Source organism: Canis aureus, chromosome 36 (assembly GCF_053574225.1).
Source record: "Canis aureus isolate CA01 chromosome 36, VMU_Caureus_v.1.0, whole genome shotgun sequence".
NCBI lineage: Eukaryota > Metazoa > Chordata > Mammalia > Carnivora > Canidae > Canis > Canis aureus.
In genome coordinates, this window is record NC_135646.1 from 4,984,431 (window position 1) to 5,007,713 (window position 23,283).

The 23,283-nt window shown below is 55.2% G+C and overlaps 2 protein-coding genes and 1 long non-coding RNA gene across 11 annotated transcripts in view; 1 reads left to right on the forward strand and 2 right to left on the reverse strand.

The window, feature by feature from the left end:
• SPEG (striated muscle enriched protein kinase) overlaps positions 1-7,178 on the reverse strand; it is a 57,877-nt gene extending 50,699 nt beyond the window's left edge. For 3 of the 9 annotated variants that reach the window (XM_077885300.1, XM_077885303.1, XM_077885319.1), the window contains exon 1: positions 6,558-7,157. In XM_077885300.1, the coding sequence (XP_077741426.1) occupies positions 6,558-6,936 (379 nt within the window). In that variant the 5' untranslated portion in view covers positions 6,937-7,157. Of the gene's footprint in view, positions 1-6,557 lie in introns of all 9 variants that reach the window. The other 6 variants (XM_077885305.1, XM_077885302.1, XM_077885299.1 and 3 more) reach the window with 6 other exon arrangements.
• A 3,786-nt stretch (positions 7,179-10,964) lies between these two features.
• Positions 10,965-14,843, forward strand: LOC144306138 (uncharacterized). The gene is made up of 2 exons (XR_013373166.1): positions 10,965-11,185; positions 12,690-14,843. It is a non-coding gene; the product is annotated as an uncharacterized LOC144306138 (long non-coding RNA).
• DES (desmin) lies at positions 14,201-21,356 on the reverse strand. The gene is made up of 9 exons (XM_077885465.1): positions 20,767-21,356; positions 19,742-19,802; positions 19,532-19,627; positions 19,215-19,376; positions 18,934-19,059; positions 18,313-18,533; positions 16,976-17,019; positions 15,210-15,292; positions 14,201-15,003 (listed from the first exon to the last, which is right to left on the reverse strand). The coding sequence occupies exons 1-9, from the start codon at positions 21,339-21,341 to the stop codon at positions 14,962-14,964; spliced, it is 1,410 nt and encodes a 469-aa protein (XP_077741591.1). The 5' UTR covers positions 21,342-21,356; the 3' UTR covers positions 14,201-14,961.
• Positions 21,357-23,283: the final 1,927 nt, after the last annotated feature.

Here is a 23,283-nt window from a genome sequence, read left to right on the forward strand (position 1 = left end):
GCCGCCTTCTCCCGGGCAGCCGGCCGCGGCCTCCACGCCACCCCCCGGCCTCCCGCGGGGCGGCTCTGGAAGGTCAGCCGCGGCCGACTTGCTCACCCCACAAACACGCGCACGCGCCGCGGTGCCAGGCAGCGCGGAACTCGGAGCTCGCGGTGGCCCCGACACAGCGGGGGGCCTGGGCGCCGTGGGGGCGCCTAGGTCACACCCTGGGCAAGGGCCCTGGTGGGTGCGGGCTCCGTGCCACCCGGATCCAGAGACCGTGAGGACAGCCAGAGGGGGCCCTGGCGTTTTCTGATGCCGGGTCCTCCGTCCCTGCCCCCTGCGTACACCCCACCCCCCCAGCGACGGGCCCAGCGATATCCTCCTCGGCACCCATAGGACCCGCCTTCTCCCTCGTGGGTGAGCATCTCCCCAGACTTGCCCTGTCCTCCTCCCATTCAGCCCTGTGCACACTTTGCCTTCATAGAGAAGCTCAAGCCTCCCCGCCCCTCCCGCCCCAACAATCATTATAAAACAAGTTTCTTAAGCATTTACTAAGTGCCAGGCGCTTTATAAGTTTTCCTCGTTCACGACAACCCCTTAGGAACACGGAACTGGCTCCATTTAACTGACAAGTGACTAAGGCTCAGAGAAGTCCCACCACATAGCCAAAGCCACGCAGGTTTTGTGTCTCCGCTGTCCTGTGGATCCAAATGCCCACCCGGGCAAACACAAGGGGTGCCACTCCCGGTTTCTGAGCTGTGACTACAGTCACTTTCGTTAACACGTATGGCGTGCTTGGTATCTACTGAGCATTGCGCTAAGCACTTTTATATGAATTCAATTCGTATCAACTCAGTTCAATTGAAAAATTCAATCAATCGTCACAACAAGGGGCGAGACTGAGGCAGAGAGGTTATTTGCCCAAGGTCACATAACCAATAATTGGGAGAGCTGGGATTCTACTGTGACAGTCATTGACCACTCTGCCATAAAGCCTCCCAGGCTAATAGGTCAGTATGTTCCCGAACTTTGTTTCTTTAAAACATGAGTCCAAAATAAATACAGAGCCAACTCATGAGTTTTGCTCAGCCTACACAAATTTTCAGTGGGACAAGCATGTTCAAGTTCAGCCGCTAACAACAATATCTCGCCGTTACTGTTTCTACTTGGCTTCTGAAGTTATTTGAGCTTGCGGGACTCTTTTTCTTTATTTTTTTTGAGGTTCAAAGTCATGTCTTGTACATTCTGGGTGCATACAGGTGGCCCTGTTTCCCAAACCCCCAAAGACCGATGTCATCTGTGCAGATGCATGAATGGGATGTGTGCTGAGAGCCTCCGTGTGTGTGTGATATTATCGGTTCCAGCTAGAGGACCCTGGACACCCATAGGCACTTTCCCTGCCCACCCCCAAATACACACAGTCACAGATGGGGGAGCTGAGTGAGGAGAGGGAGTAACTTGAACCCCTGTTCTCCAGGAGAATCCGAGGGGCTGGCACATTCCATAGCAAAAATAACCAATGGGCAGCGGGCATGAGTGACGGGACAGCTGGGCCGAGGACAGGCCTGTGGGATTCTGTGTTCCTGCTCTGGGTCTGCACTGCTCGCCCCCGCAGGGCTGGCCTGGGGCATGCTTGCAGGGTGGGCCACCCCCAGCTGGCCCTAGATTGCCCTATTTTTCCCTCCGTGGCTGGGCAGCTGTGCCTCTCTGCTATTTCCCCAAACCCCAGACTTCCAATTTCTGCACTGCCAGCCTCTCCCCTTTCAGAGAAAACCCGACTCATCATGACAGGCCTGACCCCTCACACAGACCCTGCTCTGAGCCACATGAACCCACTCCCCTCCTCTCTGCTTTCTTTCTTTCCTGCCTGAAAGGTCCAATTTCTCCCTTCCCTCCTTTCGCTTACCCTGCTCTACATTGCTGACATACTATACCATGTTTACTTATTTGACGTGTTTATTGCCTGTTGTCTATGCACTAGGATGTGATGATCTCTAGGGGGACAGGAATTTGGGGGATTCCTCTCCCCCTCCCCACCCCCATCATGTATCCCAAGCCACTAGAACAGTGACTGGTCCACAATAGACATAGATAAAATGGGAGGGAGTGGCACAGCTGGGGGTGGCTGGAATAGGGGTAGTAAGTCTTCCCGTACAGCTCATTCATCCAGGCTTTCTCCCTCCTCTGTCCTGAACCAGAGCCTTTTCTAAGACATAGCTGGAGAAGTGGCCATCTCGAGTGCCACTCAGGATCTTCCCGGGAGAGCCTGCCCTGCCTTCAGGAAAGGTCTCTTGGAGGCTTCTCTGCTCCTGCCTCTCTCTCTTCCCAGGGCTCCTCACTGCTCCTACTCTGGCTCCTCCTCCCCTCCCTGATGAGGACTGGGCATGAATGGATGGCAACACTCTCCCTACTCATCCCCAACCCCCTACTAGTTTCCTCCTGGCTTTTCATCCAGACATTCCAAATTCCTGGTGAAAAAGATAACTGCAGAATATCCCTCAACACAGGTTCTGGTGCATTCCCCATCTTTTCCTTGCCTGAAGAAGCCCTCTCCCCCGTCTCTAACCTCGCGTCTCCATGCCCTCAAGTTCCCAACATGGTTCACTCCTATCTGTAGACCTTTGGCCCTTCTGATTGAAACCAGTCTCCTGGACTCTGGCTATAAAACAGCCAGTGAACACCGTAAGCACTGTCAGCTTGCCCCTCCTCTCGGCTGTGCCCTCTCCTCCTTACTCCCTGCCCTTTAGGCCTCTCCCTTCAGCCACACATGTCCCAAGGGTTGAAGGTGGTACTTGTTCTGGTCCTTTGGTTTGCATATAGCTCCTCAGCCCACACAGGTGGGAGCCTGATGTTTTGAAGAAGAATGCCCACCTATCTTGGAGACTTTCCAGAAGATGACTTCGGGGATATGATTGGGAGAAGGATGGTTAATGATGGCAGGTCCTGGCCTTAGTCTTCCCTTGCTTCTTTTTATGAGGACAGGCAACGTGGACCTGAACCCCCTAACATATCTGGCTCTGTTACCTCATTAGCCATGTGACCTCAGGGAAACTCACCCTTGGAAATCTAGTTTTCTTTTTTTTTTTTTTTTTTTTTTTTTTTATTTATGATAGTCACAGAGAGAGAAAGAGAGAGTGGCAGAGACACAGGCAGAGGGAGAAGCAGGCTCCATGCACCGGGAGCCCGATGTGGGATTCGATCCCGGGTCTCCAGGATTGCGCCCTGGGCCAAAGGCAGGCGCCAAACCGCTGCGCCACCCAGGGATCCCGGAAATCTAGTTTTCTTATAGGTATAACCATCACCACAGGAATCTAGGCATAGAAGATTAAATAATGACAGGAGATGGGGTGCTGTACCCATGTTAAAGATTCTACAAGTAGCCTGCATGTCTGTCATTCTCAGTATTCCCATTCTTTCCTCATTTCTACACCCCAAACCCCACCCTCCTGTGTCCATTCTTCCAGATTCTCCAGTCTGCAGCCCACTTGTCTTCTCAAGGCCCCGGCCTCCCCAAGCCATGCCGATAGCCCTCCATCCTTGAGCTAACATCTCAGGCTTCAGGAGTGCCAGGAACCTGAGCATCACCGTCTCTTGCCGAGCCAGATGGCAATCCCAGCCAGGAAACTGCCTCCTTCTGCAGCCAGGTCCTGGCTGGGCTTCCTCGAGAACGCTGAAGTCCTCCTGCTGTTGATCCCAACTGAGAAAGTTTTCCATACGTAAGTCTGAGCACTGCTGAGCAGCTTGCCCAGCTGCCCCTGACTAAGACCCATAGTAACTGGGCAGGTACTGATGGGGGGGAGGGGCAATCGGAGGAGGAGGCAGCCAGGCTGGCAGTCAGTCCCCCACCATCTCCAGAGCAAAGCCCTGCCCTCCCTTTCCTGTGGAAGGGGCGTAGTAGTCAAGCACATAGCTCTTTGCAGGAGAACAGACCTCCTTCCATCCCTGCTTCCATTCCCACCTTCTATCTGTACAAGAAATATCACTTCATCCTTTGTACCGGCTTCCCCAGGGTTGCTATGGGACTTCACTGATACGTCAAAAGATGTGATGGTGTAGCACCTGCCACACATGGAGCTCTTCATAACATTATAAATTATTACTAAGAATTATTACCAGTTAATAATAATTATAAGATTGGGCTTGGGGTAAAGATTTCATCAGCAGGGAAAAGTTCTCAACTGTGACTTGCCGCAGCTCAGTCTTCCGATTTAAACATGACTGTCAAAAGGCCCAGGTCCAGTCCTCGTGGCACCCAGGGTCCTTTCCTTACCCTAGGCCTCTCAAACATGCTGTTCCACTGGAGCAGCCTGGAGGCAGTCCTCCTGGCCTCTGTCTAGCTATGCCCAGCCAGCATTCAGTCCTGCCGACCTGCTAGCCAGCTTACAGAGGGACAGAGGAAACCCATCTTGCAGGGAAACACAGTGCTGCTTGAGGGGGGTGAGAGGGTGTCTATCTAGCACCTCGTCACTCTCCCCACTTTGGGGGACCCAAGCAGGCCAGGGTGCTCTCCTCTCAGAATGAAGGCCTGGGCTACTCTCCATACAATGGACAGCTCCCCTCCCTTTCTTTTTCTCTCTCCTCCCTCCAGAATTCCTTGAGTAGTTAAAAAGCCCCCAGAGTGGAAACCAGGAGGAATGGGTTCTTAATTCTGGGTGGCCATAACTAGTAACGCATTTTCCGGCAGATCTTCCTCTGTTCTGGACTACCGTGTCCTTGCCTGCAAAAGGAAGCATTCGGACCTGAGGTTCTCTGTTGTCATTTCAACTCAAAACCAACGTGGCACTCCTCAGAGCTTCCTTATCCTTCCCTGAAACCTCTCTCCCCAGGGCACCTGGTGGCTCAATGGGTTAAGCATCTGCCTTCGGTTCAGGCCAGGATCCCAGAGTCCGAGGGTTGGAATGGAGCTGAACTCCACAGTAGGGCTCCTTGCTCAATGGGGACCCTACTTCTCTCTGCTGCTCCCCCTGGCTAATGAGCTCTGGGTCTCTTTCTCTCCAGTAAGTAAATAAAATCTTTTAAAAATAAAATAGTTTTTTAAAAAATAAAATAAAATCTCTCTCCCAGACCATATTCTTACAGATCTATCATGCCCTTTGATTTGATTTATATTCTGTTTTCAGTCCCCTTTGGCCCAAGGGACCAGAGCTAAGATCCCCAAGAAGTCTGATCCTTCCCCAGCTCAGAGCACTGCCAGGATGGGTCCCTTCCCCTGACTCCAGGCTGGGATAACCTGTACCTGGCCAAGCACAAGGCCAATCAAGAGAAGCCAGCCTTGACCCTCTCTGCCCCAGGCTTGGCCACAGAGAGTCCAAGGAACCAGTGCTCAAGACTGTAGGAGGGTGGGCAGGGTAGGGCAAGGTGCTGACAGAGGGAGGCTGAGCCCCTGCTCCATCTCCTCACATGCTGCCACTCCGAGCCTCCTTTCCCCTCCAGCTGCTGAGGTCCTCCATCCTTGTGCTTCCTTCTCAGCCCCCAAGGATGTACCCTGACACAACACCACCCAGCTGGAGTGAGAGTTCCCACTTGAAAATGCCTGGGACACCCTCAGTGATGCCCAAGCTTTTTGCTACCTCCCCGGCTACAGCCTACTTCTCCAGAATTCTGGTTCTCAAGACTCAGCCCAAGGCTCTATCGAAGGCCCTAGAGAACAACTGGCTGGTTTAGAGGATGAGAAAATTAAAAAGGAAACCCAGACACTGATCCAAGGCAAATCTGCCTGGGCCTGGCCCCAGCAGGACCAGGGGTACCAGGCCCAATCTTGGTCCACTCTCTTCTGCCTCGGATCATCATCTGTCCCTTTGCACATGAGCCTGGCACTCTGTATCCACATACGAAGGGGCCCAAGTACCAGCCTGAGCACCTCCCCCCTTCCATGCCCTCTGAGTCTCAGGTAGAGTGGCCCATTGGCTTTCCATAGCAACTCCACAAACCCCCATCCCTCAGCTGTTTGTACTACCAAACCCTTCCACAGCCTACACAGGTACATACACACACACACACACACACACACACACACACGCTTATGGATTCTCACACACCCTGGGGAGCCCCCAGCCCCAGCTCCACCTCCTGATGCTCTGCACCCTATTCATACTAGTCCACCAGCTTGCTTCTTCCAACTAGCCCAGTGTGGATCACACCAACCTGCCCCAGCGATGGCCTGCCAGGAGCTCTGACCCATCCCTCAACATTGCAGCCTGACCGGGGGAGCTTGCCCCTCTTTCTGACACACGCACACCTGTAAAGTGTCTCCCGTTTAACTATCGGAGTTGATAAAGACGATTTCCCCCCAAGCGATTTTCTCTCCCTACAGGGAAGCCAGGAGGCCTTTCACTGGGCAGTTCCCGGAGAGGCCCGAGTGGGGCTCGGGTTTTGCTTACCAAATGCTGACCCTTGACCTCTAACCTTCCTACTTTGACTCCCCTCCCCCCATGCCCACTTTCCTCTGGACGGGCACCGCTGGGTCCTTGCAGCGGAGAAGCCGGAGCACCCGGGAAGAGGGCGGGATGCACGCACCGGCCCACGTGGCCCCCAGCCCCCCAGCCCCCGGCCCCCCGCCCCCGCCGCCCCATTACCTCCGACCTCCAGCACCGTGAGCACAGCCTCGCAGGAGGCCTGGCCCCGCTCGTTCCGGGCCCTGCAGCTGTACACGCCGGCGTCCCGCGCCCCGCAGCTCCGCAGCCACAGGCAGCTGGGCTCGGGGGCCGGCGGGGGCAGGGGCTGCCCGTCCCGGAACCAGCTGAGGCTGGGCTGGGGCGTCCCGCTCACCGCCACCCGCAGCCGCACGTCGCCGCCCGCCAGCACCGCCGCGTCCTTCAGGGGCCGCAGGAAGGCGGGCGCCCCCGCCACCGCCCCTCCGCCGGCGCCCACCTTGGCTCGCTTGGGGGGCACCCCGGGGCTGGGGGGCGCCCGCGTGCCCGCGTCCCCGCCTCGCGTGCCCCGGGCTTTCTGCATGGCCTCTGCGAGCTGGGCTGCGGGGTTGTCTCTGGAACTCCGGGGGGATGGCGCCCTGGGAGACGGGTCCTGGGGGGCCGGCGCCCTGCCTTCCTGCTGCCCGCCCGCCCTCGGCCTGTGTTACCCAGAAGGTCACCAGGGCGGCCGGCGTTTGCGCCTCGGGGGCTATTTTTAGGCCCCCCGGCTCGGGTTGCGAGGGAGCAGTGGAGGGAGGGGGCAGCAGAGGAGGGGACTTGGACTCCAGTGCCTCCTTCCCTCTCTCCGGGAGCCCCTATCTCCAAACCCTGCTCCAGCGGGTCCGAAGGCTTGTTCCAGGTCCCTTCCCCTGCAGCTCAGGCCTGCCCCCTGCCCACCCAGGAGTCTGGAGTCGGGTTACGCCCGGGACTCGATCCCACTGCCCTTCCACCCTCTCCTCAGGCTCCTGAGTCCCAGCTGGGGCAGAGGGAGAGGAGGTCCTGGACCTGAGTCTGAGAGGCAGATGGGGAAACAGGCCCCCGTGGAGATAAGCAGAGAACCAGGAAGAAGGACCAGTGGTGTCCCAGTGGTGTCCCTGAGCCTCCATGCCCCCTCCGTGAACCCTAAGCCCAGGAGCAGGGAGTTGAGCGGATTCAGACTCTCAGCTGGTCCCACCCTCACTTGCTGGGTAATAGGGAACCTCTCTCAACCTCCAAGCCCTCCTCCGTAAAAATGGGTAGTTGAACAAGGGTTACAACAGGCAGAGAAGGGGGGCGGGGGGGAAGACGTTCCGGGCAGAGGGAACAGCATGACCTAAATCAGAGCATGATGACAGGAGATGACGTGTTCTAGGGTCAGAGGAGTAGGGATTGAGCTGGAGGTGGAAGTTTTGCTCGCTAAGGTCTGTATCTTGATGGCAGTGAGGCGCTGCTGCAGGGTGTTAAGCAGCAGGCTAACATGGTCAGAACTGTGTTTTAGAAGGCTCCCTCTTGACAGCTATGGTGCAGAAGGTGAACTGGAGATGATGGGACAGACTGAGGCCATTTACAGCATGGTTCTCCGAGGACGGTGCCTGCTGGAAGCGCAGACACTCAGGCCCCACCCCCAGAGACGCAGGTGCATGGGGGATGCTGGGAGGGCCCAGGAATCGGCACATTTCACAAGTGGTCCAGGAGATGGTGATGCTTCTTAGGGTTGCACTTTGACAAACATCAAGATAGGACTTTACTGCTTTTAAAAGTTCAAGTGTGGGGCTCCTGGATGGCTCAGTTCGTTAAGTGTCTGACTCTTGATCTCAGCTCAGGACTTGACCAGAGTCATGAGTTAAAGCCCCATTTTGGGCTCCATACTGGGCATGGAACAACCTTAAAAAAATAAAATAAAATAAAATAAAATAAAATAAAATAAAATAAAATAAAATAAAATAAAATCTCAAGTGAGACTTCTGATAGAGCAGTTCCATGCCCTAACTAGTGGTGGTCACATGAATCTACATATGTGATAAAATTGCACAGATAGAACTACATACACACACACACAAACACACACCCACTAATGAATGCATGTAAAACTGGTGAAATCTCAAGAACGTGGGTAGACTAATAGCAATTTCCGGGTTATGATATTGTACTGGAGTTTACACAAGGTGGTACCATTAGGGAAAGCCAAGTGAAGGTAATTGTATTTCTTTTTTTTTAAGATTTTATTTATTGGGACATCTGGGTGGTTCAGTGGTTGAACGTCTGCCTTTGGCTCAGGTCGTGATTCCGGGGTCCTGGGATCGAGTCCCACATTGACCTCCTCGTGGGGAGTCCACTTCTCCCTCTGCCTATGTCTCTGCCTCTCTTCGTGTGTCTCTCATGAATAAAAAAAAAAACAAAAAACAAAAAACATTATTTATTTGACAGTGAGAGAGAGAACACAAGCAGGGGGAGCAGCAGAGAGGAGAGGGTGAAGCAGGCTCCTCACTGAGCGGAGAGCCTGATGCAGGGCTTGATCCCAGAACCCTGAGATCATGGCCTGAGCTGAAGGCAGATGCTTAACCGACTCAGCCACCCAGGTACTCCCGTATTGTTTCTTATAACCCCATGCCAATCTATAGTTATCTCAAAATGAAAAGTTAAACAAAAGTTCAGGTAAGAGACTTAGGCCTGACCTTGAGCCCAGAGGGGTGAAGCCTGGGACGGCAGAGAGGAAGCCAAAGAAGGAGCCCTGAGTCATCCTGAGATAGAGAAAGGTACTGTCAATGTCACCTCATCCCCCACCCTCATTCACGGGCACCAAAGTCAAAGTGTGCCTGTGTGTGTGAGCACAGAGGGTACAGAAGAGACCGCTTAAGCACTGAATTATATCATGGGGATTAAAAGCCTTGAGGAATGAAATTTCTTTGTTGTTTGCATGCATTCGAGCTTACTCTTTGTGCTGTTCAGTTCTTCGGGTTTTGACAAATGCAGAGAATCGTGCATCTTCTACCTCAGGACCATACAGAACATCACCCTAAATATTTGCCTGAACATCCTCTTTGTGGTCAACCACACCCCCTCCACCAACCCCGGCAACCACTGGTGATGAATTGAAATCTTAAACATGAATGTAATTCTAAAAGGTAAAAATGTGGGGGAAGGCTTTGCAAGAGGATGGAACATCAAGAACAAAGGAAGAGACTATTTTATTTTTTTAAAAGATTTATTTATTTACTGGAGAGAGAGTGAGAGTGCATGTACATGTGCATGCAAAGAGTGAAGCAGAGGAGAGCCAGAAAGTGAGAATCTTCAAGCACACCTCCTGTTGAGCACAGAGCCCAATCTCAGGACCCCCGAGATCATGACCTGAGCCAAAACCCAGAGTCTGACCCCCAACCGACTCAGCCACCCAGGCGCCCTGAGACTATTTAAAACAAAAAATAACCCAAAGCCATCTAGCACTGGGCCTCACCAGTTTGCTCAGAATGCATGTAGTAAGTGGTCTGTAAATGTTGGCTGGTTGGTTGGCTGGTTGGTTGGCTGGTTGAATACATGAACTGTGTGGTCTTTTTTTTTTTTTTCTTAATTTGTTTATTCATGAGAGACACAGAGGCAGAGACATAGGCAGAGGGAGAAGCAGGCTCCCTGTGGGGAGCCCGATGCGGGACTCCATCCCAGGATCCCGGGATCACAACCTGAGCCAAAGGCAGATGCTCAACCACTGAGCCACCCAGGTGCCCAAACTGTGTGGTCTTAAGCAAGTCACTTAACATCATCAAGCTTCGTCTCTTCATCTATAAAATGGGGTAGCCCAACTCAGGATTGATTCATTCATTCATTCAACAAACATTTTTTGAGTCCCTACTCTGTGCCTGTCCCTGTTCTAAGCAGTAGGGATGTAGCAGTGAACAAAATAGACAAGGATTCCCGCCCCTGTGGGAAAAATGGAGCAGGGCAAGGGAGATGGGAGTGTGGTGAGGCTTGAGCTTTCCGATAGGGTGGCTGGAGCCTCACTGGGAATGACGGAGTCAATTCTAAAGGAGTTAGGAAGCAGATGGTACAGGTGTCTGGACAGGACTGCTTCAGGCAGAGGGGATGATGCGCCTGGTAGGGCTCCAAGAAGAACCAGGGGCCCAGTGGGGAGGATAGAGACGTGAGGTCAGATGGGGAGCAGGGGTCAGATAGCCTAGCATCTTGTAGGCCGAGGCACTTTTATTCCTGGTGAAAACGGGAAGTCCTCTCAGAGGATCTTGAGTTCAGGAATCACATGATCTGACTTGGGTTTCTGTGATGGCTTTAAGTTATTATATTAAATATTAAAACGAGTATTAACTATTTAAAAGGGCCTGGCACAGGGCCTGGAACATGGCTTATGTATCTCCTGGCCAAATGTCTGGCCTGGGGGCATTCACTGATGCGCGCTCGCGGTGTAGGGCCCGGGAAGGGCGGGCTCCGGCCCGTGTGAATCGGGGGCGCCCTCTCCTGGAGGAGCCTGCCAGGGCTGTGACAGGGAAAGCCACGGGCTCTGGCCAGGCCCGCCACCCAGGGCAGCTGGCAGCTAGGGGCTCATCTGTCCCTCAGAATGGGCCCCATAGTGCCCCGCGGCCTGGCGCCAGGCCTGGAGTGTGTTGTCACTCTGTCCCGCCTCGAGATCACAAGCCTATGGTGTCATGGAAAGAGATCTGGGCTCCGGAGGCCAAAGAGCCCGGGGCCTGGTCCTCCTCTGCCACAGATAATGCTGTGCGACCTTGGCAGTTCCCCCCACCTCTCTGGGCCGTGGGGAGTTTCCTGTGGGTCATAACGTGCACCATGGACCTGGCACATGGTAAAAGGTCAGTAAATGTTGGTTGGATCAGTGAGTGAAGTGGGGGTCATCAGCCTTCCCAGTAAATATTTAATTTGGAGAAAAGTAAATAAAAGTGCTCAGTGGGTATTCATTCAACAAGTACTTAAATATTTCATGAGCACCTTCTACGGAGCAAGTACTCTCCCGGGCACCGGGAAACCCGTGGTGAGTGAAAGAATGAAGACCTTCCCCTTAATTAGCTGACATTCAGGCGCTGAACCAGAGGTCCGAGATGTATATTTGCATAAGGCTCCAAGACAAGCTGGTAAGAGGAGGAAGGGGGAAGGGTGAGTGGGTGGGAGGGGAGGAGGGTAGTCAGAGTGGAGAGGGCAGGACGGTGTCCCTTGAGCCCTCGGTTCCCAGCTTAGGGACACGTTTTGTCTCCATAATCCTTCCTACTTCACCCGTCAGGCGGGGTCTGAGATGGTCTAGAATGGGTCCCCCGGGCCCAATGAGACGCTAGTCTGCTATCCGTGAGCTCTCTTACTTCTCCCTGACGTTCAGAGTCTTGTAAGAGAAGACAACAGAGTGTCCCAAGGAACAGAGAGAGGCTTTGCCGTGGAGGTGATGGGGTGCACATGTATGACCACATGGAACCCAAATATTTCTTGGCTTATTTTGTCCGTTCCTTGGGAGCACCGCCATATCCATGTCCCCTGCCCTACATTCCCTGCCTCATTCTCCAGCTCCCAAGGAGATAAGCAAAGCAGAGCATTTGGAACCAGAGGATTTCTACTTAGGTTTTTTTTTGGGGGGGGGGGGTTGGTTTTTTAAAAATATTTTTATTATTTTTTAAAGATTTTATTTATTCATGAAGACACAGAGAGAGAGGTAGAGGCATAAGTAGAGGGAGAAGCAGGCTCCCTGCAGGGAACCTGATGCAGGACTCGATCCCAGGACCCTGGGATCATTCCCTGAGCTGAAGACAGGCACTCAACCACTGAGTCACCCAGGCGCCCATTACTTATGTTTAAGTAATCTCAACACCCAATGTGAGGCTTGAACTCACAACCCCAAGGTCAAGAGTCAAGGCGCTCTACCAAATGAGCCAGCCAGGCCCCCCCCCAAAAAACCAGAGGACTTCTGCTCCCAGGAAGGCTCTGCCGAGAGAACGCTTCCCCACTGGGGACACAGGGTGGGTCTGGGTCTCCTCCTTTGTCTGAACAAGTGGGTAGTCATCACAGGAGACAGACGTGTGCCAAAGAGGAGAGCTTTCTGGCCCCAGCTACAAGGGGTCACCATGGACGTAGTGTGTTCTCTGACACATTCAGGCAGAGCTTGATGACTGCTCATCAAGATGTTTGCGCAAGGCCAGGAGGGGACTTCTGGATCGTGGGCATCACCGCCTGGGGGCCTTGACATCTGACTCTGAGAATCTGCGATTCCTAGATTCCACTCTAGTGACTGGTCTACACCTAAGCTTTTTTGGAGGGTAGGATGCCTCTAAGACCTTCCCTGACCTTGGTGTCCCTTTATCCTTTGTGGCCTAGATGAGCGAGCATACTCATTTAGGGGAAAGAAGAAATTGCTGAGAGGCTCCTGAAATTGCTCACAGGTACATGCACTACCTCTTGTCTACCTGAGCCCAGCCTCACCCAAGCGTGTTTCTCTCACAGAGAGATGAGCTCAGATTATGAGCCCCCACAAGGGGGCCCTCACCCGCTCAGCCTCCTGTATCCCGGGGTGAAGACACTGCAAATGTTACTTCTAATTTCACTTGCAATTCCACTAGGGATTGACTGGGAGTTTTTCTGGGGCTCACAGCATTCATCCCACTGGAGGGGGGTAGAAACGACCACGACTCACCGGTATAGACAGTGGGGACCTGGGGTGTGCCCACGATGCTCCCCGGGCAAAGATGAAGACTACCACAGAGAAGGGGGCATTCTTATAGGGAGGAGCTACGTAACCCATAACCCAGAGGTAAGGAGCAATTTGTGAGCAAGGGTGACATCCAAGGAGAGGGAGAAAGCTAGAGACACCAGAAAGGCTTTGGAAGTTTCTGGAAAAAGCCAGTTAGGAATGTCAGACTAGGGAACCTAAGACTAAAGCCCTGTTATGTTTTGGGTTTGTTTGTTTTCCCTACAGAATGTCTGAATTTACCATGTTTGTGATCTCTACCCTCTTCCCCCCTCCTTTACAGAACAATCCTTAAGTCTGTGAGGACTAACTTGAAGGCTGAAGCCTATATGGATCCATCAAGCTTCCTAAGTCTTGGATCTATCTGGAATTTATCTTTTGGAAGGAGTGAAAAGAGACAGGCTTCATTCCTGCCCCTCGTGGCTGCCCAATGGCCCCCAAGCCTATATTGAATCATTAAGTTTTCCCCACAGAAGCCTTTAATATATCTGGGTTAATATTTTGTTCTAGGATTTCCTTTTTTTTTTTTCATATGTCCTACACTCCCCTCCCCTGTGCTTACCAAATGCTCCCCAAATTTCCCTTTGGTATTTTCCTTGAGACTGCATTGCGTTGGAAGTACTGGTTAATGTAGCATGAATTGGCATCTTTAGAGTGTTTGAGTCTTCTTCTCCAAAAACAAGATAGAGCTTTCTATTTTTCTTAACATTGTTATTTTTCCTGAATCGGCCCTTGCCCATAGAAGGCATTCAGGCAGCTTTAATGGGAAGAGGCTGTGAGCTCCTTTGGGGAAGGGATAGGGGAGCCCTACTCCAGAGCCAGTCTATGTCCTTCCAAGAACAGCAGGTGGTGTCCCTGGGGCCCTGATGATCTGAAGGTTGAGTAGGGGGCCCAAGGCAGGCAGCCCAGGAATTGGGGTCTAACAGGAGGTATTCAAGGTTCCCTAAACAAAAGCCCCCTGCCCCCCCCCCCAGCCGTGTGCCACAGACACACAGCAAGGCTGGGAGGTTGTGGGAACAGTAGGGTGACAGGCCCTGGGGGACGGTCTGATCGGGCAGAAAGGCAGCACACACTCCACCTCAAGGGGTGCTCAGAAGGGCCCCCAGAGGAGACCAGGCAGTCAACACAGCCAGGGACGTGCTAGGCTAGTACTTTGCTTTTTATTGTTTCTGTCCAGAGCCCCTGCTGCAGGGGAGGGGCAGGCATGGAGGGGGGCACCCCTCCCCCTGCCTGAGACCACTCTCTGCCTCTTTCCTCTCCTCTCCTCTCCAGCATCTCGTCCACCCTCTCTCCTTCTGAATCTCCTGCTCCCACATCTGGCACCTTCGGGGGTTCCCTCTTGCAGCCCTGCTTTCTAAGCCCACCCTGGGAAAGGAAGGGGCCATGGGGTCAGTTTCAAGCCCCCATTCCCACGGGGGCCAGTCCCTCAGTCACCTGCCCGGCTTGCTGGGGAGGCTGCCCTTTCTTTCTGACCCATGCTACGGAGAAGGGAGTGGGAGGTCTATGGGTTCTATCCTCATCCCACGGGGTCCCAACACCCTGCTCTGGGGCCCTCTCCAAAGGCAGAGGCGAGAGCCTGAGGTCACAGGGGCCACAGAGGTGGGAGGGGCAGGGGCACTGATTCCATCTGGGCCCTGCCCAGCACCCCCGAGGGCAGCGAAGAGCCAGGCTCCCTCATTTCCAACATCCAGGACTCACACAGCTGGGGCTCCCTGTGCCTGGGCAGGGGTGGGCCATGCCCCCCCGGGGGGGCCATGAGTTGTGGTCGGTGAGCAGGGGTCAGAGGCTGTGAGGGGGAGCACTGTGGCTGGGTGTGGTGCCCTGGGATGGAAGGAGGCTGGCATCAGGAGGCAGTGAGGACAGGGGCGAGGATGGTCTCTGCTGGCAGAGGGGTCTCTGGCTTTAGAGCACCTCATGTTGCTGTTGTGTGGCCTCACTGACAACCTGGGGAGAAAGAGAGGCCCAGTCCAAACCAGTGCTGGCAGGAGAATGGAGCCCCAGCCAGGGGCTGCTCCACACTCCCCAACACCAGGGTAGCAGGACCCCCTCTCCCTCCAGGCAGGGCCTTGAACCAGCATAGCTGGTGGAAGGCACCTGGCTGACAGCGTCACAACCCCCACAAGGGTAAGGGAACCAGGCAGGTGGCTCACCTCCCCATCCCGGGTCTCGATGGTCTTGATCATCACCGTCTTCTTGGTATGGACCTCAGAACCCCTTTGCTCTGGGCTTGTTTCTGTAACGGATCCATCCACACACTCAGCCTGACCAAGTCTGGCCACTGGTCCCGTGGGGTAGAGCCCAGAAGACTCCTATCCCCTCAAGATGAGCCTATTACTTCTTCAGCAAGACTTTAGAACCTGTCCTTGAGGCCAGCACCCAGCAGGTGGCTCTATAGACACTGGGGCCAGTCCCATGGCTGAGATGGGCTCGGGAGCCCACACATGTCCTCCAGCTATGACTGATTCAGGAGGGTAGGGGACCCCTGAGGCCCCAGGCCACCCAACATTCCCTCTCCAGGCTTCCTCACTCCCTCTCCACTCCTGGGCTCCAACACAGCCCTACATGAATTTGTCTCCTAACAGAACCCTGAACCCTGTCCCAACATACTCTTTTGGAGGACCTCATGGCACCCAGCCCCCTTTAAGAGTCCAGATAAGGGGTGCCTGGCTGGCTCAGTCAGTTAAGGGTCCAACTCTTGGCTTCAGCTCAGGTCATGATCTCAGGGTCACGAGATCGAGCCACACATGGAGCTCCATGCTCAGCTCAGAATCTGTTTAAGGCTCTCTCTCCCTCTGGGCCCCCCTCCTCGCTCTCTCTGTCTCCCAAATAAATAAACGATTTTTCTTTTAAGAATCCAGATGAGTAAACCATGTCTTAATGAGAGGGAAACAGATGGGAGTCAGTTACTGATTCATTGTGCAGGTGGCCAGGCACCTGACTCTCTGTGCCTCAGTTTCTTCACCATCAAACATTAGCAATGATACTTGCACTCTCGTGGCCGCAGAGCCATTGATTTGAAAATGCATTTAAGCAATTTCAGTTGCAAGGCTCCCACTTGGGTGTCTGCAAAAACCACAAATGGCAGAAAGACGTTCTGAGTTTCATAGGGAGGGTCAAATTTGGGTCCCAGGTATTAGGAGTTTGGTGCCCATGAATCTCCTCAGCGAGCAACCAGCCTGTGATGAACGCTGTAACTCGGTGGAGCACAGCATGTATTTTTCCCGATGGAAATGAACATCGAAGACAAAAAAGGTTTGATCTAGGAAAGGCGACGCTGCCAAGGACTCCGACTTGCTTTCCTAATGTATCATTATAGCGTGTTTTTCTGCTCTCTGGGGTTGGAAAGCCACTCGATCTGCATATAACTAATGTCAGGATGGCAAAATGCCCCAGGAGCTCGTTCTTTTAATTGTTTGGCTTTGCTAAGGTTTGGCTTCATTTTTTTTTTAAACATGCATCCAACATCTTGCTCCAGCAAACTGGAGGTGTTCAACAAGCAGCTAGGGGGAGGTGGGGGGTGCTTGACAGTTTGCCAAGCACACAGTGGCTGGAGGGTGCCTTGTAGCTCAGGGTGTATGGTTCTAGATGCTTCTGTTGTCAGATCCCCAAGGACACCCTTGGTACCTTGAGATTTGGGGTATATTGGGAATAGAAGCCATGTGCTGATGTTCAAGACTCTCAGAAGGTCCAGGGGACACAGTCAATATAATGCCATGAAATAAAATAAAAACCCCTCTCTGTTAGAAGGTACCTCTACCTAAATTTCCCCACCCACCTGCAGCAGCTCCTTTTCTCTTTCCTGGACCCCAGCCCTGTCCCCATGGTTCCAAACCCCCTCCCTGGCTGGCCTTGGGCAGTACCCAAGCTGGACTCCTGCCCCTGCCACCCCAGCATCCACCTGCCAACATGCACTCACCTCGGAAGTTGAGAGCAGAGTAGGTCTGGATGGGGAGGTTGATCCTGAAAGGGGAGAGATCAAGCCCCCGAAGGGTTAGGGCCCTCTATCTCTCTCTGTGACCACCCATCAAAGCTTGCTCCGGTTCTCACTAAATGCCATCGTCAGCTGTCCCTGCTCTACTGACCCTAACATTCCCACTTTCACACTGCTAAGGGCATAGGGTCACAGGGCAAAGGGCAACTCCAGCTATCCCAGGAACTGTCCCTTCTGGATCATCCCATTCCATCTCTGACCTGCTGGCTTGACGTGAATACCCCGACCTCCTAGTCTCCCCCCCCCACCCAGTTCACCAGGATCTCCTTCCTCAGGCACCGCAGGATGTATCGATAACAACTGTAGGCCACATCCATCATGTGTATGCCCACCCTCCAGCCAGGCTGGGAACCTCTGGCCTACGCACGGGAGGGCAAGTCCTAGGGTAGACGCCATCCTCACATGCCTAGTGCAGGGAAAATGCTACACATCTGGAGCCACCTTACATGGAGATGTAACTATGAAATCTGACACCTCTCTATGTGCAGGTCTGTACTTACACGTCTGCTGATTTTTTTAAACTTTAAGGTATTATCATTTTTATGAGCATCATTGTTTTTTGAGTAATTGACCTGTTTTAAACTGAGGTTAGGTTTACCCACGGTGATATGCACGATCTTTTGTATGCACTTCAATGAGTTTCGATCAGTGTCTACACCCATGTAACTTCCAGTCTAAGTCAAGATACATAACGTCTCCATCGCCCCAGAAAGTTCCCTCGCATTGCCTTCGAGTCATGTCATTTTTGGTATCTAGAGGTGAGTTGCTCTGAGCATATCACGCTGTCTTTCCCTATGAGGGTAGGTGTGTGCGTGTGTGCGCGCGCGTGTGCAGTGTACCCTTGGGTACAAGTCTCTGCACACTCCTTCTTAGGCTGGGTCCCAGGCTCTCTCTTTGTCTCTATCTGCCCCCTCCCTTTCCTTCCTCACCATTCCCCACTCTGCTTTCATCTCTCCCTTGACTAGCAGTAATATTTTATTACTGGTTGCTGAACATGGTTTTATGCTGCTGGCTCTTAATTCTGAAGGTAGATGAGGGAATACTTATATTTCTCTTTTTATAAAAGCTATTAATTAAATCACTTTTTCCCCAGGTGGCCTTCATTAATTCTCTACAATTAGTGGTGTGGTGGCCTCTTGTATAAAATCATTTCCAGATCTTGCTAAGGGAATCCTCAGCGTCTCACACACCACCCCCCACCGCCCCCGGAGGCAGGAATGGGCCCCTCAGCACTCCCCTGACTCCCACCACCAGCCCCTCACCGGCTTTCCTCGCCCTCCAGCAGCTTCCGGTAGGTGGCAATCTCCACATCCAGGGCCATCTTGACATTGAGCAGGTCCTGGTACTCGCGCAGGTGGCGGGCCATCTCATCCTTGAGGTGCCGGATCTCTTCCTCCAGGCGCGCGATGTTGTCCTGGTAGCCGCTGGCCTCGCTAGCAAAGCGGTCCTCCATCTCCCGCATCTGCCTCATCAGGGAATCATTCTGCAGGAGAGGGACACCCAGGTCACGGAGAGGGCTCGGAGGGGTGAGCACTAGGGGCCCAGGATCGGGAGGGTCGTAGCCTTGGAGCTGGGTCACAGCCCCAGAGGGCCAGGTCCGGGAGCTGGCAAACTGGTCTGAGCTAGGGGAACCCCGAACTCAAGTGAAGTCTGATGTGGAAACCCAGAGAATAGAAGTGATCAAAGGAAACATCCATGTCCTTTCTCTCCAGCCCCCCATGATTCCTGAGAGTTCAGCTGAGAATCCACCTGTCTGTGTTCATGCGTGGGGGATATTTGAAGAGAAAGAGACCCAGAGCCCTCTCTGGGTGATGTGATGAGAGCCAAGGTCATAGCAGGCGGAGGATCAAGGATCAGGCCTGGGGAGGTGGGCGGGGACTCACGGTGCCCTTGAGGGCGTCGATCTCACAGGTGTAGGACTGGATCTGGTGTCTGTACTCCATCATTTCCTGCTTGGCCTGGCGCAGCGCGTCGTTGTTCTTGTTGGCTGCCTGGGTCAGGTCGGACACCTAAGGGCAGGGAGGAGTAGTGAGATGCGGAGTTTACGGGAGGCAGGTCAGGACGGCAAGGGAGCGTGGAGACCCTGGCTCACCGTCCTCCCCACGGACAGAGCCCCAGGGAGCACCTCCAAACGGGGATGGAGGCCCTGGACCAGGTTGCCCACCTTCGACTTGTACCACTCCTCAGCTTCTGAGATGTTCTTAGCCGCGATGGTCTCGTACTGGGCCCGGATGTCCCTGAGGGCGGCGGTGAGGTCTGGCTTGGACATGTCCATCTCCACCTGTACCTGTTGTTCCTGAAGCTGGGCCTGTAGCTCTCGGATCTCCTGCGGGGGCACGATGGGGCTTCAGTGCTCTACCCGGCCCCACACACGCAGCACCCCCTCACGCCCCTGTTCCCAGAGCCTTGCACTGCCCCTCCCCCTTTCCGGCTGTCCTCACCAGGGCCTAAGGACCCTGAGGAGGAAGGCTGAGGGCATACCTCTTCGTGCACTTTCTTAAGGAACGCGATTTCCTCGTTGAGAGATTCAATCCTGCGCTCCAAGTCAATTCGGGCTAGAGTAGCTGCATCCACGTCCTGGTAGTGGTCAAGCAAGAGGGGACAGGGTCACTGATAACCCAGGGCAGAGGGAGACCAGGGGCCACAAGGGGTCAAAGGGGTAACACTGCTTGGGGACCAAAGAGGGCTCACCGCTCGGAAGGCAGCCAAATTGTTCTCTGCTTCTTCTTTCAATTGGATCTCCTCTTGCAGCCTGGCCACAACAGACGGACGGAAAGAGACGGTTGGTGGGGATAAAACCGGCAGTGGGGATGGCCTGGTGGGGCTGCCCAGGGACTGGGACTCAGGACACGGTGAGGAGGGCTGACTACAAGGGTGCAGACAAGAGGCCCTGCCCACCCAGGGAGGGGACAGGAAGTGGCCCAGTTTCTTCCCCAGAGCCACACCCCGGAAGTCTATGTCCCCACCAGATTGTGACCTCCCTGGGATTAGCAACCATGTCTGTTCTATCCACCCCTGTTCCTGGTTTGCAGCCCCAGCCCTAGGCCTCGTAGGGACTCAATTATTGTTTGTGCCCTGGGTGGTAGGACGGTGCTTCTGCTCACTCGGACTGTCAGAAGCAGGTCCCGTGAGCACTTTTGCTCTATTCTTGTTGCCTTTTCCTGCCAGAAGCCTGGTAAAGCCCACCATTAGGTCCTCCAAGGTTTCGGGGGGCTGCAGCTAGCCCCCTCCGCTTCCTCTAGCTCATCCGTTCCCTCTGTGAAATGGCACAGCCTCACCCCAGCCCAGGGACCAAGACCTGCTCTCTACCCACCTCCCCTGGGCCTCACCACAGATGAGCTGAGAGCCACCCCTTGGATTCCCCACCGGGGCTCTCTGCAGCCTGCCTCAGATTTTCCTGGTCTCCTAACAGCCCCCCACCCACCCACCCCTGACTGTGCCAGGGCATCCGCCCTTTGCTCATCTGCTTATCCCCCAGCGACACCACCTCAGCATCTTAAGATGCTTTTCAGGGGGCTGTCCACAGGTCCCCGGGGCTCTCATTTCCACCCCGTTTCCATCCCCCATCCCGCAGAAAACTTCCCCTTTGCAGAGCGAGAGCAGGAGGGAGAGCCGGGGGACACCGGTAGATGACTCTGTCCCCACGGGAGGGGCGGGGGGAGGGGGGCTTCCTGGCGCCCTGGGGACGGGTCCTGGGAGCGCCTGCGGGTCCTCACTTGGCCTTGAGCCGCTGCAGGTCGTCCAGCAGGTTGTCCCGCTCGACGTCCACGCGGGCGCGCTGGTTGGTGAGCACCTCCACCTGGCGCCGCAGCTCGCGCAGCTCCTCCTCGTAGATCTCGGCGACCCGGGTGGGCTCGCGGCCCTTGAGCCGGTTCACCTCGGCGGCGAGCGCCGCGTTCTGCTGCTCCAGGAAGCGCACCTTCTCGATGTAGTTGGCGAAGCGGTCGTTGAGCTCCTGCAGCTCCACCTTCTCGTTGGTGCGCGTGGTCAGGAACTCCTGGTTCACGGCGTCGGCCAGCGAGAAGTCCAGCAGCTCGCCGGCGCCGTAGGAGGGCGCGCGGCCCGTGCCCAGCCGGCCTGCCCGCAGCGCCCCCAGCCCCCCGGCGCCGCCCGACGTGCGCGACACCTGGTACACGCGGGACGTCACGGAGCTCGAGGAGCCCTTGGTGCCGAAGCCGGCGCGCGGGAACACGGGCGAGCCGAGCGGGGAGCCGAGCGGGAAGCCCCCCGCGCCGCCGAAGGTGCGGCGGTACGAGGACACGCGCTGGCTGGACGAGTAGGCCTGGCTCATGCTGGCGGCGCGGGCGGCGGGCGGCGCGGAGGAGGCGGCGGGCGGCGGCCGGCCGAGGGCGGAGGCGTCGAGGGGAGACGGGGCCCCTCGGCCGCCCGCACTATTTGTATCCCTCCTGACATCAGCCCCCGCCGCCCCTCCCCTGACAGCTGCAGGATCCCGCTGTCCTGCCAGGAAGGGCGGCCGCCGGCGTGGGGGCGGGGAGCCCAGCTCCCCCGCAGAGCCCTGCGCCCCTCGGCGGTGGCAAGGGCCCCAGGAGGCGCGGGCGGGACCCGGGGCGGGGTGGCAGGTGGGCAGGCCTGTCCCCCCCAACCGGGCAGCCCGCATCGGAATCCCTGCGCCCGAGGGGGGGGGGCCAGTCTGCGATCCCGGGGTCCCGCCCCCCCCTCCTCCTGGGGGTCGGCAGGGGAGGGAGTGGGAGAGAAGTTTCCAGAGTTTGAGGCCGTGCCTTTGGCTCTGAGGAGAGACTTTGGGTCACTTCCCGAAAGAGCAAGGTGTATTCCCAGGAAAGGCTCAAAATCACCTTTTCTCCCCCCTAAAGATTCTCTAGAAGTGGGAGAGGTGTGGGCAAAGACAGGCATCCCGCCGCAGGGGGAGAGGGCGAGGGTCTCCAGGCGGGCAGGGAGGGTGAGCGAGGAGCCCGGGGGGGGGGGGGGCGCAGAGAGCAGTCCTGGGACAGCCGGCCTACTCGGATATGTCCGCTGGTACCCAGGTTCTAGCGCTGAGCCTCAGTTTCCCTCTGGGCTACAGTAGGCCCATTCCCTCCCCCTCCCCGGAGCAGGGCGGAGCCTCCAGTTTATAAACAACAGGGTGATTTCCAGAAAGAGTCCAGCGCTCTCTCAGTTTCCAGTTACCATGTACTCTCACCCCCACACACCAACCTCTCCTGGCTTCTGCCCCCCGTGTGCCCACCCCCACCCCTCCTCTGATTCATCCCCCTATCACACCACCCACACACCCACACACACCAGGGGTTTGTATTTTGTCAGGAGCCGTGTGTCAACCCAGCCATCTCCCTGGCAGCAACAGCTGCCAGCCCAGCATACCAGAGCTGGTATTTATAGAGGAGAATGCATCAATCTGGGAAACAAGCGCAGGAGAGGCGCTCTGGGGGGTGGGGACCCTGTACCTGAGGAGGCGTGGGCGTCAGATGGCCCAGGAAGGTTTGGAGGGATAAGCCCCAATCACTTCTCACCCCTGCAATGCTCCAAGCCCCCAGCCAGGATGAGTCCCACAGAGGGCTTGTCCCGCCCTTCAAGCCTTCCTCCTCCTCCTGGGGACAAGGCACTAGCTGACCCCTGAGGACATCCCCACTTCTCCATGAACATTGGCTGTCTCCCTACACCTCCACCTGGCACTGTACAGGCCTCTCTTGGACCTGACTCTTTCGGAATGCAAACTTCTGAAATAGAGTGCTGGTTGTACCCGAGCTATGCCATCACCCACAGGCCCAATTACTAGCAGCCACGTCCTTCACATCTCTGTGTCCTCCACTATACAGCGGAAATGGTCAGCCTTGCCATGTCTACCCTACGGGGCTTTGAAGAGGCTCAAATAATGATCTATAGGGCCACCTGGGTGTCTCAGTCGGTTAAGCGTCGGACTTTTCACTTTGGCTCAGGTCATGACCTCAGGGTTGTGAGATCGAGCCCACGCTGAGCGTGGAGTCTGCTTAAGATTCTCTCTCTCTCCCTTTCCCTCTGCCCTTGCCCTGGTCCCCCTCTTAAAAAAATAATAATAACACTACACAACACCTTATGTAAACTGAACACCCACTGTGTGCCACTCTGCTGAGCACCCCCAATCCTCTAACAACCCTACAAGGTGGGAACTAGTATCATTCCCATTGTGTAGCTCAGGAAGTTGAGGCAGTCTGACTCCAGAGCTGTGCTTTGTCCCCAGAAAGAATGTGAATGTGCTAGGTGAATTGTGAAGGGCTTGG